The sequence below is a fragment of the Anguilla rostrata genome, chromosome 2 (assembly GCF_018555375.3).
Source record: "Anguilla rostrata isolate EN2019 chromosome 2, ASM1855537v3, whole genome shotgun sequence".
Taxonomy (NCBI): domain Eukaryota; kingdom Metazoa; phylum Chordata; class Actinopteri; order Anguilliformes; family Anguillidae; genus Anguilla; species Anguilla rostrata.
Genome location: NC_057934.1, coordinates 16,638,104 through 16,651,904, shown reverse-complemented (window position 1 = coordinate 16,651,904; position 13,801 = coordinate 16,638,104). Strand labels below are relative to the sequence as shown.

At 45.7% G+C, this 13,801-nt stretch overlaps 1 protein-coding gene across 1 annotated transcript; it reads left to right on the top strand.

The window, feature by feature from the left end:
- Positions 1–1,186: 1,186 nt before the first annotated feature.
- Positions 1,187–13,284, top strand: LOC135247405 (cardiac-enriched FHL2-interacting protein). Its single transcript, XM_064320817.1, has 2 exons — positions 1,187–1,864; positions 6,511–13,284. The coding sequence occupies exon 2, from the start codon at positions 6,639–6,641 to the stop codon at positions 12,858–12,860; it is 6,222 nt and encodes a 2,073-aa protein (XP_064176887.1). The 5' UTR covers positions 1,187–1,864; positions 6,511–6,638; the 3' UTR covers positions 12,861–13,284.
- Positions 13,285–13,801: the final 517 nt, after the last annotated feature.

The window sequence follows — 13,801 nt, the reverse complement described above, 5'->3', positions numbered from 1 at the left end:
GACTCTCATGGGTGAAGTCGCTCCTGCGTACCATCTCCTATTATAGTATTGCCTGCCTGCTTGCCTGCCTCCCTGCAGAATAAGGCTATGGGAAGATTGCTTGGCCATTTACAAATTGTGCTCTTGAGTTACCAGGAAGATCTCTCGATGCCCTCCCCTACCTATTTTGCATATGACTTTCTTTTCTGCAGGTAGTGAAATAAAAGAGCTCTCAAGTTCTGTTCTACTTTTAGAATTCCCCCAGTGCTGACCCAGTGGTAGAGAAGGGAAATCCCCCAGAGATGAATTTGAGATATCCAAGAGGCACAATGCAAGTTCTTGTTTAAGTTGAGTCCATGTGAGCCTTAGAGATGCATCATGTTGCATGATGTGAAAGCTCAGATAAACTTACATTCATGTACATGTAACTTTAAAATTACTGTGTGAGGTTCCATTGTATCATTAGCCTTTTGTATGAAATTAAGTATGAAATCTAAAGCCATAAAATACAATTTTCCGTCTCACTCGATGCATAGTTGGTATGACATTAGTCAAACAGGTGTCCGTTTGACATGTGACAGCCTTGTTGTGATATGGCAGTTGCCACGGAGAAAGACGACCCATTACTGTATGAAATACAACCCTCTGCAAATAGAGCAGCGTAAATAACACACCTGTGTACTGTAAGACAGAAAGGGCTCCAGTGTTCAATATTTGTACAAAGGTGATCGCACGGAAAGAATACATTCGCAAGAGAAGGTGAAAAACCCATGTAATTTATGTTCCTGGAGCACCTTGCTTTATATTCTTATGTGAGAATTGAGCACTTAGGCAGAGGACTAATTGACTGCCATTGTGCATTTGTTCATAGATGATTTCGAAAGCAAAAAATTGCTCAGGATCACTTAAAACAGACCGAGGAGGATGTTCAGCACCAGCCCTGTCATGCGCTTCAAAAAAAGTAATCAAAAAGCACTTAGCGTCCATCTCGGGAAAGCTGAGACGAGGACAACAACCCCGCTGTCCATCTGAACCCTGCGAGCGGTCTGTGCCCTCTGCATTGTTTGTAAAGACTTTCAGTAAACAAGTAAAGCGATCTGAATAATTAGTGGTCCAAGCCGTCATAATCAGCTGTGGTAATCAGAAGCCTGTTGCAACTCACGCTCACATCAGAAGTACGTGACATGTTGGGGGGGTGATGCAATGGTTTATTTATTTTCCGGGCACCTGTTCGCTGAAACACCCTGACTCATGGGCGCCAGATCCTCCACCAGCTGAACAACACAAACGCTCCCGGAGAGAGAAAGACCCCTCGCTTTAAACACCTGGTCGCCTCTCAGCGCTAGCCACCGCTGGACATGCTAAAAGGTAAGAGGACTTTAAGGGGATCAGAGCTCCACACACAGAAATAGCCGGGGAGTGTGTCTGTTTCATGTTCCTGTTACTCGACACCGAATGGTTGTTCCGATATCTGTGCCAGCTAGCCTCTCCCCCCACCTCCTCCCCATGTTACAACTGTGTTTGGCTTCTTTGGCCACCCCTGCTTCTATTTCGGGGGGGGCGTTTCACTTTCTCCAGCCCTGCTCCCCTAGCTCTGTTTCACATGGGCCTAGAGGCCGGAGCACGCTAAAGACTCGCCCAAGGCTGGCAAGTTCCCTGCCGATACTGAGGGGAAAGGCGTGTGATTGTCGAAGCTCCGCTTCTCCTAGAACGAACAGGAAAGGACCATGTCCATTCAGCAGCGGTCTGGCCCTGACCACAGCCTTAGGATCTCTACCTGAACCCTGCTCTCTCTTCCTCTCTCTCTCTGCCTTCATCTCTCCGTCTCCCTCGCTGTGAGGCCTGGCACGAGCTCTCACCTCAGCATGGAGACCAGGAACAAAAGGTGCAGTACGACAGGGCTGTTTACCGTCTTTTTTGGCAAAATCTTTTCAGGGGAAATAACAAATAGGAATTACGCTTTTTGGCCTATGTAATCTTTCTTCCTGTCAACAATCTAAGATCAACCTCTTTTATTTTATGTTTGCCTTGAACTACAACCAACTAAAAAGAAAATGGTTTATAATGGATTTGCTTATGAATTAGCTTTGTTTTGTTTATTCTCAAATTTTATAGCTTTTTGAAATAATCTCGCACAAATATCTACTTGTCTCTCTAGCCTGTATTTTGACATTTTGGTCTGCTGATGAGCTCTGCGGAGGCAACCCTAGCGGTGTTAGGTTTGTGAGAAGGTTCGGTACTGTAAAAATAAACTTGCTCCGGCTGGGAAACCACCCAGACTGCAACATGCGACTATATCAAATTATAAAGCAATGAGATTTTTTCGTAAATGGCAGCCAAATTTTCTTGGAGATGGAGGGCATATTACTTACTTAAATTTAAAAGTGGACGGTGGCAGTATTGAATTCTGTCAACATAAAAATACTGTACAGTGGCAACCATGCCCTATCAAGCATTTATCAACTTTAAACAGATATGACTCCACCAAGCAACAATGCATTTATTTCCGTAAAATGCAGCAGTCATTCGCTGCTCATTCTTTTAAGCTACTTATTATCAAAATTATGTAAGCAAAGATATGCTGTACATTTGATATCGCACTATTCTTCATCCCCATGCTTCGCTTTGAAGGTGCATTGTAACGTTCAGGACAGAGTAGAGCTAGGGCTGGAAGTAAAACCCTTAGTTCAGTTCAGAGGATATAAATGGTCTCGTGAGTTATTCTAAGCCCCCACAAAGTTAGCTTGACAGCTGCAGTAAAATGAACTGCGCAAGATGCTATGTTTTACTTGCATTCTCAAGGTTAATGGCAACTCTTAAAATGCTGTGGTGGCCAGTCAGGTGGCTATTTTAATTTGGTGCCTGTGCATCTCCAATCCCGTTGATATTTATGTATGATATAGCTATGCAATGTTTTCTTTATCTCACATTTATCCCAGTTCACTTACCCACCCTGCACCTTATCAACTGACAAAGCTGTATATTTACTGAAGAATTTAGGCTTGGCGCATTGGTTAATAGAGTATGAGAACTGCAGCATCCATCTAAGGGCAAAAACATGCAATACAACTTTTTTTTGATTGTCATTAGCACTCAGAAATGCAACTGCATGAGTAAACCGAATAATTTAGTAATTTCTTTAAGTGGAAATATATCATATTTCAGCTTTAAAAATACATATATACAATGTACAGCTTCACACACGTGCATGCACTCGCATTACACAAGCATACAAACGCTCCGAGACACACACACACGCATGCACACATGCAAATGTGCATGCATACATTATGCACACACAGAAACATATGTAAAATGATAAAGTCAATGCAATACTACATTTGAGATGTTGACATGTTTTCAGACAGCATGGATATCGATAGGGTTAATACAAGTTTTGAAAAAATACATAACATGTCAAATTTGTGCTTAACCTTGAGCCATATTTTTTAATAATCATCACCCTCTTTTCATACCATCGTAGCTATAGAATGACCATATGGGTAACTTAAGATGATGTTTAAAGTCCAAAAATACCTTATACCGTGTACTGCAACTGAGCTTCATTGAGCTTGGGTGAAAATGTACCTATGACCTACTGTAGCTGATCAAGGCATACCTTTGCAGAATGCTTTAAACATAACACCAGCATGAAAATTGTCATGTCAGCTCTCAGTACTGTATAATTATGTAATACTGATATTTTAAAAGAGTATAAATAATTCTAATTGAGCACGCTATCTAATACATTTTAACGTTGACATATACTATACATATATGTGCTTGCTGCCTCATCCCACCTCAGAAATATTTTTCATAGGACACCCATTATTCACAGTGCCAATACCCTATGTTTGCAATGTGATCTCATTCATTTTATATTGGGACTAAAACTGTAGTAAACAGCTGCTTCCATCTGCAGAGTCACAAAAGGATTAGGTCACTTCCTTAGCAACTGAAGCTGTGGCAACAGATTAGATAAGCATGTTAAACTGGGTGCCATGATTCCCAAAGCCATTACTAAATACTAAATAATAATAACCATATAAATAAGGTGCAGTGAGAAGATGTTCATTTATAGTAACTGATGGTATTTTCATATTTAAACATATATAACATGCAAAACAAACTGCAATAAGGTGTGACTAGCATTTTTAAGTAAACTACACTTGCGTACCATGTTGATTTTCAACTCTTTCTGCAAATAGTGTACTTCCCTAATGATGAGGAAGCTCCTTAACTGGTCTGTTACACACCCAAACCGATGGTGTAATCCAATGCTGTGCATTCTGTGACCTGAATTTAGAAATATTCAACACAAGTATTCTTTAAATATGATTTTTAAAATTCATCTTGTACTGGAATATGTCAGTCTTCTTTTAGAGGATTCATGCCAGGCCAAAGATACTGCTTAGCAGTGATAGTTTAAAAAAAATGTTCAGCAGGAGGAAACAATTTAATCCACATGTTGGTAATTTTAGGCCCTTAACCCTTTTGGAGAAATGTTATCCTTGGAGTGATAACATTTCACCAGGCTTAGAGCCTGCAAAAAAAATCTGGGCAGTTTCAAGGGCAGCAAAAAGTGATTGGGAGTCGTGGATGGGGGTGCACCTATGGGTAATGGGGTCAGAGGTACCTGTGCCAAATGCCCTGTAGCCTCCCAAATCCCCACCCACCCAACACCACTGTGAACAGACCTGATATTTAGGGTGATAAAGAGCGTGTCTTAAAATAAGTGTTTCTTTTAATAGCTTATATGTAGTATGGAGCACTGCCTGCTGCACTGTAAATGATGATAGGACAAACCAGACATAAATACATAAAAGGTCAAATCTTCCATGCTCAACATGAATGGTCTGATTGGCATTTATTTTTTTATTTCCAACGTATAAATGCTTACTTTTGCAAATATATTACTCAAGCATTGGCTTGGTCCATCCACAGTCAATTTCCAAAGTGTCAATTGTGGATGATTTGTTTTAACAACCAAATTTACTGCCAAGTTCCTCCATAAGAACCATATAAGCTAGTCACCAACAGTATGAATTTGAACTGTGTCATTAGCTGGCTTTCACTGGAAGTCTGCAAAAGCAGGCAATGTGGGGCATTGTCCAGTAGGAGTATGGAGTATGGATGGCCTGAGTTCCTTGAGCTGTTCTAGCTACGTGTCTGGACCCATATTCATTATGCATTCCAGGAGTACTGATGGCTCAGTTGTCACTGTCCGTATCTTAACCATATCTATCATGAGCTAACAGGCAAAACTGATGATAGATCCTAGGTTTATGAATATTGGCCCTGGACTCTTCCTGATACCAGAAGTTCAACAAAGCAAACATGTACCAAACTATATTCACTTTTAACACTTCTGATTGGTTCTAACTCTCCTGTTGTATGATTTATGGCTATTAGTATGAAGAATAGCCATTGGCTGAGTGTACTCAAAGAGTGCAGGCGCTTCAACTGCAGTGCTCCCTGCATGGGTTTGAGTGGCATAGCTGCTACATGAAAGAATAATGCAACTGCCAAATCCAAAATGGCGGAAAAAAGAGAACAAACAAATGAACAGTTTCTGGCCCTGTTATCCTGTCATGTCGCTAAGCTGAGTTTGTATTTGCCAATGGCTGCTTTGGTAGCCCCTGGACCTCTTAGACAAGTCATTAATAAAGAGTTGACAAAGAGAACGTGTTCTTAACTAACTTACCTGGTCAAATAAATGAGTGATCATGCAGTACATTTATCTTTCAGGTGACTGGCAGTTTTCTGTCATTGGCATTGATATGATAAGTACATTTTATGTGTTTTTATTATTCATTTTATGGATAGGTATTCCAGGACTAATCCATAAACTTCAAAACATCCCTTCCAAAATAGTTGACTGTAACTAGCTCAATGTGAAGACTAACAGCTGCTGCACGGTCCTGTTCTGTCCTGCCACAGCCTGACTTGGCCTGTGCTGTCACGACCTGTCTTGTTGTTTTTGTTTTGTATCTAACCATAATGTGTTTGCGGCACTGTAGAGCAGATGGATAAGGGTCTGGAAATGGAAAACAGACTAGAGAAAGGGAGGGGTTGGGTAGAGGGTGGATTGAATGTGACGTCTTGTTTTGTTTTTGATATTCTAAAAAGAGAATTCGAACTGGGAGGGAGGGTCTTACACATACAGCAATCAAACTTCCTGTCTCTCTACTGCCCCTCTTCTGTGTCTCCCTGGGTAGCATATTTAATTAAGTGATGAGCACAAAACTGCATATCTGATGGCCTTATACAGCACTAATTTGTACATAGCATGTAACACTTTTCAGAACAATATGAAGGCTCTGTTTTTACTGAATTATGAAATCCTTGGTGCTATGTTAAGATCATTCAAGCTATTTAAGTTGTGATTGTCTGACTCCACATAAGCAGAAAAAGCATGCTTCTGAGGATTTTCTCAGGAGCCAAGAGATACCCTCACATCAGTACAAAGATTTTGTCCTTTGAAACTGATTTATCTGAACTGATTTATTTTTTCCTCTGCTTCCTTTGCAGGTCAGAAAAGAGATCATATCACCTTTTGGAAGGTGAACTGGTCACATTCGAGCGAGCATAAGGAAGGCGGCCGGTAGACAGAGACAGATTGCAGCAACTGGCCCCTCGTATGCGAATGCGCGCCGGGGATGAGCTGCCTGGACAAGCGCCACCTGACTCACGGAGGAGGCATGCAGGGGCTCTACAAATACACAGACGGCTTTAGCGACACTTCGAGCGTGGGGAGCTTCATGGACGACACGGACAGGGAGGTGAGCAGCCTCACCGACCGCGCCTTCAGGAGCCTGTGCATCGGCGACGAGGCCGTCTACAACGACTCCGAGTTCGCCTCCTCCCCCATCGAGCGCTACGACGCTTTCTCGCTGGACGCCCACAACGCGGACGTCCTGAAGTTCAATGGCCAGAAGGCGCTCTCCCAGGGCAGGAGGCAGAACGGAGGGGGGGTGGCCGCTGCGGGGGAGCCAACGGTCGGCGCAACATTCCAGCAGTCGGTTTTGGACATGGCGAGGAAGGGGCTCAAAAACGGTGCTATAGAAACGGCCTGGCAGCACAGCAGGAGTGCACTGATCACCAGTGGCGGTGGCACTACTGCTGAGAGCCACCAGAGAGGACAAGTACGATCGATCAAGGATTTTGAATACAAAAATAGCAGCAATGACTTGTGGGAAAACTCGGTCCTGCTGAACGTCCGAGGAGAACCGTCAGCCGGACACGAGAGGGGTCATTTCAAGCCAACCAAAAACCATTTTCACTCTTCCGGGGATGCGCCGACTCAGACCGCAAAGAAGGACCCGGAAAAACCGTCGGGAAAGTCTTCCAAAAGCAAACGTGGCAAATCCGGCAAGCTGAGGAAACCTAGCAACAAGAACTTTTTCCTCCACAGCGAAGACAGTCCGTTTGAGTCGTGGCGAGACAGGATCCTGCTGGAGCAAAACCACACGCCGGATCCCGTGTCTGCAAACCAACGCCCCATGTGGTACGACTCTCCGCTTTACAAAGAGCTGACAGCAGAACATGGATTACAAATCCCAGCGCCGAAAGAGAACGAACCCAACCAAACTAAGTCTGAAGACGCCGCGGTCTCACCTGCTCCTCCACCCCCTTCCACGCCCCCTCCCTCCACACCCCCTCCCCCCACACCCCCTGCTGCACCTCCTTCTTCTGTTCTCCCGCAGAAGACAACGGCTGTTGAGCAGAGGAGCGAGTCAGAGTCGGGTAGCTGCCTTCCTCCCTGGAGGAAGAGTAAGGGCCAAACGATGGCCGCTCTGCCCTGGAGCCGCCCCAGCATGGCTGCGTCATGCAGGGAAAGAGAGGTCCAGGGCAAGCTGGGAGTGGCACCCGTGGGCAGAGCAAACGGGACAGTCGCAGCAGCTGGGGTGGCCACCGTGGCAACACCAGTCATACCCATTACATCGGTCACAGTGGTCACGCCCATCACATCAATCACAGTGGTCACGCCCAGCACATTGGTCGCAGCGGTCACCCCGGTCACCGCGGTCACAACGGTCATGGCGGTCAAGACGGTGGATGAGCCTGCATCTACCAGCTCAACTCCGTTCAGCATCTCCCAGCTGCTCACTCCCATTATTAACACCAGACAGGGAACGGGGACGTCCGAAGTTCTGCAGTCCACTCTCTCACCCTCCAGCCTGGACCTCGACCTCTCGCCGTCCTCCTTCACCGATGCCTCCGCGAAGCCAACCGGCGAGGCCAAGTCGCGCAACAGCTACAAGGCCATCGCCTCTGGCCTGCTGTTCAACCTCAAGGACAACAGAAAACGTGTCAAGAGTACGTACAGCCCCACAAAGTTCAAAACGACAGACTTCGGCAAGCAGCCCTCCAAGCCAGAGACCGCTGAACCCAAATATGTGGCGGCTATTTCCGAGGCCCCTGTCGCCGAGGCTCATGAGTCCCTCCAGCCAAAAGTGAGCGATGTCCGGCCTGCCGGTGAGGTTGCTCCGGAGTCAACTGATGCCCAAACCGTCGATCATAAAAAACCTGCCGACGGAGGCATATCAGGTGACTATTTGACATTAAGTTCACCCTGCGGTGTAAAAGAAGCCGCCGTCTACGGAAACTTGAACAGCACGCGGGAAAGTGCGCCAGGCAAAATCCAGCACGCCGAAAGTGGAAACGATCAGTACCGTGGCCTACAGCAGCCAAAATCCGATAGAGCTCAACTGTGGGAGAGGCAAGGCAGCAGTCACCCTTACCCGGCACTTAATCTGTACAAGGCAGCAAGCGTCACAGAGACCATAGAGCCAGTGGTGGACATGGCTGTTAGCTACTCTGCCATTAATGATAGTGGAAAAGAGAGCGGAATTAAAGAAACACGCTCTTTGAGAGACAGGCTTTTCATAAACGGCGCAGAGGTCGAGCAGAATGAAATCAGAACTGGGGATGATTATCATGATGGAGGAGACAGGCACAATGACAGGGATGACATTCATGTGAATAAACAGAATGAAAAGAGTAAAAAGAAACCAGCTCTTTCAGTAAAAGACAGAGTTGAACTGGTAGAAAAGAATTATTCAAAAAATCAATTTGCAGCACAGAAAAGGGACAGTGTTAAACAGGAGACATTTGATAATTTAGATAAACACCACACTAAAGAAAAATCACTGGCCAGTAAAGAAAACCCTAAGCAAAGACTAACTCCAGTGCAGGAGAAAGAACATGATCAAAAGGATGTTCGGACTAACCACGTATTTTCAGCCCGACAAAACCAATTCATTAAAAATGAGCGCTACACAATAAAAGAAGATAATGAGAGTGACCAAGCAGATGAGGAAAATGATGCTGTTGTGACAAGATACAACAAACCTATCTTCACAAGTGGAGATCTACAAAACAAAGAGCACCAGAATGTGGAACAGGGTGAATTTCCCACAAAGGAAAAGCATGTTGCAGGTGATATAGAGGCATTGAAATCCCACGAGGGTGTACTATTAACAAGAGATAGCGAGTTCGTCAGAAATGAAATTAATGCAAATAGCAGAAATGGCAATACCCGACAGGAAGTACTTGAGGAAGCAGGGGTGGAGTCAAAGAGCAGGCTTCTCAGAAGTGAAAATGTTTTGCCTGACACAGAGGAAGGCCCTGAAAGGCTACTGCACTCAACTAGAGGGAACCCACCCAAAACAAGGGGTTCACTTGCAAGTACAGAATGTCTGCAGCCAGTGCAGGACTCACTGTTAATCAAGGAGAGTGCTGCTGAAAATGAAGCATTAGCAATTACAGGAAATAAGCAGGACAAAAAGAAAGTGCTGGAGGAAGTACATGAAATTAGAGAGGAGAAAACTTCACTCAAAAGCACAGAAAACAATATGCATTTCATTGGAGAGAAAACCGTAGTGAATATGGGCCTGCCTGCAGAAACGAACAAGCCCTTAACTACACATGGCAGGTTTGCAGTTGTAGAAGAAGACCAAAAGGAGCACTGGAATGAAATAAAAGAGTACCAGCCAGAAAATAATGTACTTGCAAATAATGAGAGGGCTGTCATTCAACAGGAGTCCCCAAAGAGAGAACTCGACACATTTGCAGAGAAAGAAAAAGAAAGTAAGGTGAGAGACACAAGATCAAAAAGCAAAGAACGGGCAAAACAGGAGGACGGAAGGAACAGTGAACAGACTAGTGCAGGAGTAAATGTAACACAACAGAATGAGCAAGAAAAAGGCACATTGATGAAGGAAAAAATAGATTCAAAGGGGAATGGAAAATCTGATTCAACACTTGCTGGTAAAGAGAAAGACAGCAAATTAAAGCAAATACGTAAATTGAAGGACAAAGTTAAGGACGTATTTTCAATGAGAGAACACAAAGCCAAAGAAGAGGTGACTGAAAAGCAAGATAAGAGGGAAGAAAAACAGGAAGCGACTCAGAAACATGAGGAAGACCACAAACAACTTTTACCACGTTCAAACGCAGAAACAAAAAAGCATGGGGGCGTTGAAGTCATCTTGGAAGAGAGCACTGAAACCGAAAAGGAATTTCCCAGTGAAATTCAGGATGGCAGGGAAACAGTGCCAAATGATATTACCCAGGAGGCCATCAGAGAACAGGCTGTTACCGTCCACCGCAAACGACGCCCAGCACCGCCTGTGCCCCCGAAGCCAGACATAAAGGGAGAGGGACAGCCAAGTCAAACTGGCATGCCCACAGAGTCCTCCGCAGACCCACACCTTTCTGCGGAGGAAATCAAGAGCAAATCCCCGGAACAAGAAATGCAAGCACGTCCTGCTTCGGGTGATGCTGAAGGTCAAGGGGAAGAAAGTGAAGAGTCCTTGAACAAGATGGCACCTGCAACAAAAGACCCAGCGGAGATGTCGCCACTGCAGTACTATGCAATAAGTGATGTTGAAAGTGAGATAGATACAAGATCGGTTGCTTCACCTATGAGGGAGAGTACACCACACAGGTTGGGAAGCACCACCTCACTCAACGACTTGGATGAAGGCGGATGGGTCCGGTGCCTGATAGAATACGCTAAATCGCAAACCCCACGTTCAAACACCTCCTCCCCCTCCTCCATTAAGCCCACCCTATTTAAAGTAAAAGACAACACTTTTTTCCGGACTTCTCCTCTAACTAAGACCATAAAGTCGCCTTTACACAGGTCGTTTCCTGAGGACTTCAGGCTAAGCTCTCCCAGGGACAGCTGGAGCGGGTCCGAAAAAGGCGAGGACGAACGTGGCCGCCTGAGGGAGCGTGTTAGGGTCCACTCCCCTCGCGAAGCCTCGGTATCTCGCAGAGGCTCGCGCTTGAGAGAGACACCCGTAAGGTCCCCGATGGCGCAACCCTCTGTCACACCAGCGGCGCAGGAACACAGGAGCCCTCAGTGGAGCCCTCAGGCAGGAACTCTCAGTCCTCCATCTCGAGACCCAGAGGAAGGCCGCCTGGCTGCGAGCGCACTGTCGGGGGGACTGGAGAGTAGCGCGGCTAACGGTGTGGACGTGGTGGAAGAGAAAGCGTCCGGCTCTCTCCACATTGAAGAAACAGTAGGCGTTAAAGAGCCCAGTGAAAAATCAGAGTCTGTCTGCAGTGCTGGTGAAGTCCAACCGCTTGGCAAACCGCCTCCTGTCCTCCCGAAAAGCGAGAAAGCCCTGCGCCGTGCAAAGAGGCTGACGAACAAGAGGATGAAGAAGGCGGAAGCTGAGGGCAAACACGAGGGTAAAAGCCGGGCCCGCTCGAATTCTGCCCGAGAACGCCGATCTCAACCACAGCCCCCTGCCGAAACCCTACCTTTGCAGCCAGCGCACACACCATCACCAGCACCCAAGTTCTGCCCTGAACCCGGTCCCTCCCAGCATCCACACCCCCCATCACCGGCACCCCAGTTCAGCCCTAAACCCGATCCCTCCCAGCATCCACACCCCCCATCACCGGCACCCCAGTTCTGCCTTGAACCCAGTCGCTCCCAGCCTGCACGCTCCCCACCAGCAGCACCCCAGTTCTGCCCTAAACCAGATCCCTCCCAACCAGCACACCCCCCATCACCAGCACCCCAATACTGCCCTGAACCTAGTCCCTCCCAGTCAGCGCACCCCCCATCACTGGAGCCCCGGTTCTGCCCTGAACCCAGTCCCTCTCAGCCTGCATACTCCCCATCACCAGCACTCAAGTTCTGCCCTGAACCCAGTCCCTCTCAGCCTGCATACTCCCCATCACCAGCACTCAAGTTCTGCCCTGAACCCAGTCCCTCCCAGCCTGCATACCTCCCATCACCAGCACTCAAGTTCTGCCCTGAACCCAGTCCCTCTCAGCCTGCATACTCCCCATCACCAGCACTCAAGTTCTGCCCTGAACCCAGTCCCTCCCAGCCCACCCCAAACACAGTCTCTCAGTCCTTCCCAGTGACTCAAAGAAAGCTGCTGCAGGATCCCGATTCGGGGCAGTACTTCATGGTCGACATGCCTGTGCAGGTCAGGACGAAGATGTTCTTCGACCCCGAAACAGGAAAGTACATTCAACTACCAGTGCAGGCCCCAGAGGTTGTTTCATCTCACCCGCCATCCATGGAGATTTTGAACGCCCCTTACCTGCTGTACCCTGGGTTTGTACCTGTTCCCATTTCAACTTTACCACCCCAGGGCTCTGCCTCTCAGACTCCAGCCTCTCTGATGGAGGATCAGGAAACGCTACAGAGCAGGAGCGCCCCCTGTAGACAGGAGGACTGCCAACAGACTCAAAGTAAAGAAGCAGAAACATACATTGAGCCTGCGTGTGTACCATATGATTGCTTTCCAGAGGAACCCTTGTACATGGATGATGAGGACTGCACAAACTCTAGAAATCTGAATGCCGTGTCAGCGAGTGAACTGGACAGCTTTGCTGTAGACAACGTTTGAATTCAGGGATTACCGGTTGTTAAAATGCACTGTTTTGTTTATTTTGTAAATGCTTTTGAGCGTAATGAAAGATACTGGAATAAAGTAAAAAGGAAGCACAGTATATATGTACATACAAACGAGAGGAGACAATGTATCTGTAGAGCCTTCATATGAAAAATATGGTTGCTATAAAGTATTAAAGTAAATATTCAAATCAAATTTTCATAAAGTTTTAAGCATTGCCAGTTCTGTTGTAGAATGTGTAAAATCTGTTGATAAACTGAAAAAGTTTCATTTTTTTAATGGTTTTGATTTTGTGATGAATACTTAGATAAAGCAGGGCTATTTATTGAAACAAGGTTTTGTGCAAAAGTGAAAAAAATATACATATATTTAAACCATTCCAATCATGATAATAAAAATCACACTTGGTACACAAGAATTATCAAATGATTCATTAACTTTTTTCGCATATTTAATGCTCATTAATTAAGTGTTTCAGCTGCAAGTGACAAAGGCCTGCCTGGTTGAAATATCTTTGTGGTGCAGCTAATATTTTGGAAGCATTAAACTGTGTGTGAAATATTTTCCCTTAATATGATTCACCTCTTACATGATGCCAGGCCTGAAGTTGGATACATTTATTTTATACAAAATACAAAATATAAGACTATTTACGTCTTGTTACTTAATAATAAACCCTTAAGTTCCCGAGTAGACCCGTTACATGAATTGGCTTCTGTTGTAATATTAATTAACATGGCAAAAAAAGAAGCGTCAAATGGCTATCCTGATTAAATTGTCCGTCATCTCCACTGTGTGGTGCGGTAACCGGTTCTACCAAGTGGCTGCGCCTTTCTGATTTGCACTACGAGGCCCCCTAATGGACATAAACAGCCATCTGATTCAACGTTACCTCATTCTGCTGGATTTTTTCGTATTTCCCAAAAAAGTATTTC